Raw genomic sequence first — 5,898 nt, forward strand, 5'->3', positions numbered from 1 at the left:
ATATATTATAATAATATTTATAATAAATCTTATACTTTCAAAAAAAAAAAAAGATAATATATATTTTTTTCTCATAAATTCTTTAAAATTATTAATTATATATTTATTGATCACATAATATAATATAATATATATATATATATATATATATATATTTCTTTTTTTTTTATGTATAAAATATATTGTGCCTTTTTACTGTTTATCTTTAATGTTTTTTTTTTTCTTTTTCTTTTTTTCTTTTTTATCATGTTATATCTTTTCCTTTGAGAAAAAAAATAAAAAAAACAAGAAGAAGAAATTATGTGATATATTATAATAATATATATATTATATGCATTATTATTATTATACCAATTTTTATGTCCTATTTTAACATATACACAGTCCTTTTAAAAATAATTTATATTGTCTCCTTATATTTGTTTAGAAAATATTATATATATATATATATATATAATATAAAATAAGAAATTTATATTATTATCAAATATATTCATTTTTATGTGATACCATTTTGATGATTTTTTTATAAAAAATCAACAACCTTTCATTTGTCATATAGACATATAATTGTGAACGTTCTACAGCTAAAATGTTCTTAAAAATATTTAATTGATCACACACAAAAAAAAAAAAAAAAATCTATTCATGTTGACCTAGTCAGCCTTTTTATCAATGAAACGTTTGTATATATATATATTTACATATATATATTAATTTACATATTTTCTTATTTATATAATTAAAATATTTAAAAATAAGTTAATTTTATTATATATATATTTTATATATATATATCCACTACATTATCATGAAATATAAAAAAATAATAATTATAAAAGAGAATAAAATAAAAAAGGGGTACATAGATATTCACATATAAAATAATATTAATTATGTCTACATATATATATATATATATATATATATATATATATATATATATATATATATATATGTATATATATATATATTTTTTTTTTGGCAAGAAATAGGATTTAGTTTATTATTATATATAAAAAATTGGGAAGAAATAAAAACATAATAAAAAAAAAAAAATTAAAGCAGTTATATATTTAACGATTAATCTTTTTTGTTATATATAAATATAAAAAAATTAATAATTTATTTAATCTTTGGAAACTTCTTCAAAATTTTCTACTAGATCTGGTATATCATTAGGTTCTTCTTCTTCATCTTCTCTTTTTGTTGTATCTTCTGCTTCTTTATTTAAAATATTTTTTATGTTTGGATCATTTTTAATTTTTTCAAGAAGATTCATATCTAAGTTTTTATTTCCTTTTAATCCTTCAAAAAGTTTGTTTATATCTATTTTTTGTTCATTAAATTTACCTGTAACAATATATGTATTAGATTGTAATGATGCACATAGTTTTGGCCTTTTAAATTCTAAGAAAGTATCTCCTGTTCTATAAATACATATTTCATCTACATCACCGAAATAAGATGCACCTATCTTTTTTAAAATGATGTTGATCTTCTTTTCATTCGATATTGAATTTTTGTGTACTTTCTTTATCTTTCTTCTAGCACTTCCTTTACCACCTATTTGTCTTAGGTTACCTCCCATCTTTTCTTTTAGTTTAGCTCTTGCGGCTAATATTTCTGGTGATATTTTTTCCATCTTGTTTTAACCTTTATATGATTATGTATATGTAAATATATATATATAATTATTTATTTATAACTCTTCTTCTTTTTTTTTAAGGTACAAAAAAGAAAATAAAAATAATTATAGTAATAATAACCTAATTCCCTTTAAATATACTATATTCAATATGGAATATATATATATATATATATTTCGTATACACAAAATAAACTACCCTTTATTTATTATTATATTAATTCTTCAATATATATTTATATTAATACTTATATATAAACTATAACTCCTCTTTTTGCTTCAAAAGAAAAAAAATATATACTTCTTTTTTTTTTTTTTTTTTTTGATAAACAAAATGAAATTATTTTATAAATATACAAAAGTGTAAACGATATAAATATACGAATATCTATATATAATATGTATATTTATATATGTATATATAATATATTATATTGTTTTTTTTTTTTTTTTATAGAAAAAATATTAAAATTTATATTTTATTATATTTATTATATTATTACATAAAATTAAAAATCCATGGTTTATTATATTTACATATATTTATTTTTTAAACTGCAAGTTGGAATTTTTTTTTATTACTTATATCTTTATTATTTTCAGCAAAAAAATATTATATGGATATAATAAAATATACATTTTTTTTTTTTATGCTATAATATTATATTATTATTTATATACAAAAAAATAGTATAATTGCAAGCCTATATGTTTTTATAATAATAAATATTAATTAAATCTGCATATTATTATAATATATATATAATCATATTATGAATAAGCTTTTTAATATATATTTTGTTTCTTTTTTCTATATTTTATATAATTATTAGATGAAAGGGTCAATCTTCAATATAACTATATTCTATATATATATATATATATATATATATATATATAATATATAATGTATCATCACAAAATGTATAATAAATATATAATATATAATATATAATATGTATTTAATTTAATATATTTTATATATAATAAATATCTATAATATTTTTTTATAAATATATATATAATATATAAAATACATTTATCAATAAAAAAAAAAATTATTAAAAGGGGAATATGCAAAAAGATATATTTAAATAACAAAATAAAAATTTATATGTTCTAATAAAATATATACATTATTATATATATATATATATATATAATATTATATTATATTTAATACCATATATTTAACTATATATATTATATAATATCAATTAGGTACTTTTTATATTTTCAAATTTTATTTATATGAAAATAGCAACAAAATATATCATTCTGTGAAAATTTTCTATATATATAATAATATGTAGATATTTTTTTATTTAAATTAAAAAATAATTTTAACTGTTATAAACGTATAATTTTTATATTAAAATCTATATCATCTTATAAAACATGTAAGAAACATGGAGAATATATTTTTTTCTTTTATTCTATAGTAAATGTTATATATGTATATTTTTTGGTATTTTAATTTATCTTATTTTATTTTTGTTAAATATTAGAATAATATGATCTCAATGTAGTATCTTTTGAATTACCATTAAAAATATTTTTAGAAAACCATTTTTTTGTATAACACTATTTAGCATATATATATATATATATATATATATATAACGCGGTTGTTATTTTTAATTTTATTTTTTAACTATTAGTAGCTCTTTAAAAAATCCTAAATTAATTCATTATACATATTATATATATATGATATATTATTTTATAAAATATATTTAAAAAGTTAGAAAATAAATATAATAATATAATTATAATAAGAATAGAAAAAAGAAAAAAAAAAAAACATTAAAGATAAACAGTAAAACATAAATATAAGAAATATTTTTATGTATCAAGTGTATATACAACTTTAAAAGTTAAAAATATTAATTAAAAAAAAAAAAAAATTAAAATATAAACAAGCATATATATGTTATATATATATATTTTAAGTACAACCTTTAATTGTTCTTATTTTAATATATTTTTTTTTTTTATACTTAGTTATATTAATAAAATATACTAAATTTTTTAATTATGCAAAAATAGTTAGCTAAAATATATATATAAAAAAAAATACATATATATATTATATATATATATATATTTATATGAACAGTTCAGGAAAAATATTTAAAATTGTTACCATATTTATAATATTTTTCAAATATGTTCTATTTTGTTTATTATTATTTTATATATATATATACGCAACGTACATATTTAATTAATTGTTTAATTAATTATTTAATTAATTGTTTAATTAATTATTTAATTAATTATTTATTTAATTATTTATTTATTTATTTTTATTTTTATTATTTTTATTATTTTTATTTTTATTATTTTTTTTTTTTTTTTTTTTTGTACAACTAGCTAATATTAAATAATTGTGTAGACTTCGCTTTTGTGTGCACACCGTCAAAAATATAATGCAACTTCATATCAATATGTCTTTTATTTTTTTGATTTCTTTTCAAAGCAAATATACCTTTTAATATTTCATTTCTCTCAGCTGTTAAAATATGATCTGTGTAAAGAACAATTTGTTTCCAATGAGTATGTGCTCCATATGGTCCTGTGGTAAAACTAACTTCCGTATGACAAGCGGAAAATGATATATCAAACCATATGACTAGTGCATGTAAATAATCTTTTCTGATCATTTTTAATTGAAAAGGTGAAACAAATGATAATTGATCTGTTGTACATGTATTTAAATCTAAAGTTAATATACAACATGAATCTGTCACAACAAAATTTCTATCTACATAATCTATAACAACTTCTTCTTTAATTATTGGTAAAACAGATGAAAAATTTAAATCATAACAATTTTTCCAAAAATCAAATTTTTCTTCTCTATATAAACTGTCTTCAATTCCTGCAATATACATATGTGCTTTGTCAGGAAAAATTAATCCACCTTCCTTTAACCATTTATCTCTACAATATAAAACTGTATCAAGCATATTTTCATATAATAAACAATATCCCATCCATTCTGATATTATTATATCAACCTTATCAACAGGTAATTCAATTTCTTCTGCTAATCCTTTAAGAAATGTTACTTTCTCAGTCAAATTATTTTCATCCCTTATTTTTATAGCTGTATATATTATATCACTTTTTTCAATGCTATATACATGTTTGGCACCATGTGTTGCTGCAAAAAAAGAAAGGATACCTGTACCACAACCTACATCCAAAACTATTTTATCTTTTATTAAATGTTCATTTTTTCTTATAGAATCATAATATGTTCGTGTTCTTACTTCATCTTTTATCATATCTTCATGTATATGTATATAGTTGTAAGAATTAAAATATTCATTATTTCCATTTTCCATTTTTTTTTCTCCATCAAAATTTATAAAGTTTTTCTTTTCTATCTCACCATTTAATTTTTCTTTATAAAACGGATTCCATTTATTAAAAAATTCTTTTAGTTCATCTTCCTTAAACTCTTTCATTTCTTTTTCTTTGTTCGAATTAATTCTACTTCCCTTATCGTAATAAACTGCTTCTCGTGTTTCGTAATTATTCTTATTTATTTTGTTGAATTTGTTCGTCATTTTTTTTTTTTTTTTTTTCTTTTTTCTTTGATTTTCCCTAAAAGGAAATAAATATTAACAAAATATCTACAATTTATTTATCCTTATAGGGGTCAACTATTTATATAATATATATTATGAATGTGTTTATAAATATATATATATATATATATATATGTAATATTTATGTGTGCATATGAGCTATGGTTTAATCAAATATAAGGTACTTTCTACAAGTTCAATTATTCCCCTAATATTAATTTAATGTTATACGATCATACAAAAAAAAAAAAAAAAAAAAAAAAATATGAACAAATGCCTATACAATAAATCAATATAAATCTTAAAATATCTAATTTATATTTTACAAAAACCAATGAAAATAAACATAACTTTATATTATGAAACACATAATGTTTGTTCTTTTTTCTTAATTTTTCATTTTATATTTTTTTTCATTAATTTGTCACTTTTTTAAGAATTTTTTTTTTTTTAAATATATAAAATTAGGTTAATTATTTTTTCTCTCCATAAAAAGATATATATAATAAAAATTGTATTATATTTATATATATAATATATTTTTTTTTTTTTAAATACGTTCAGCCTTCTATATATTATTTATTTTATATATATATATAATTATATATGCATAATATTGTAAAAACATACATATTTGTTTACAATTAATAC

General features: G+C 16.4%; 2 protein-coding genes across 2 annotated transcripts; both read right to left on the reverse strand.

Annotated features, from left to right (window-relative positions):
- Positions 1-1,129: 1,129 nt before the first annotated feature.
- PGSY75_1426100 (putative basic transcription factor 3b) lies at positions 1,130-1,645 on the reverse strand (the record flags this gene model as incomplete). Its single annotated transcript, XM_018787952.1, has 1 exon — positions 1,130-1,645. One exon carries the CDS (start codon positions 1,643-1,645, stop codon positions 1,130-1,132), a length of 516 nt encoding a protein of 171 aa, XP_018639324.1.
- Positions 1,646-4,020: 2,375 nt separating this feature from the next.
- Positions 4,021-5,226, reverse strand: PGSY75_1426200 (arginine methyltransferase 1; the record flags this gene model as incomplete). The annotated part of the gene is made up of 1 exon (XM_018787953.1): positions 4,021-5,226. The coding sequence occupies one exon, from the start codon at positions 5,224-5,226 to the stop codon at positions 4,021-4,023; it is 1,206 nt and encodes a 401-aa protein (XP_018639325.1).
- Between the last annotated feature and the right edge of the window lie 672 nt (positions 5,227-5,898).

The sequence above is a fragment of the Plasmodium gaboni genome, chromosome 14, assembly GCF_001602025.1.
Source record: "Plasmodium gaboni strain SY75 chromosome 14, whole genome shotgun sequence".
NCBI classification, from domain to species: Eukaryota; Apicomplexa; class Aconoidasida; order Haemosporida; family Plasmodiidae; genus Plasmodium; species Plasmodium gaboni.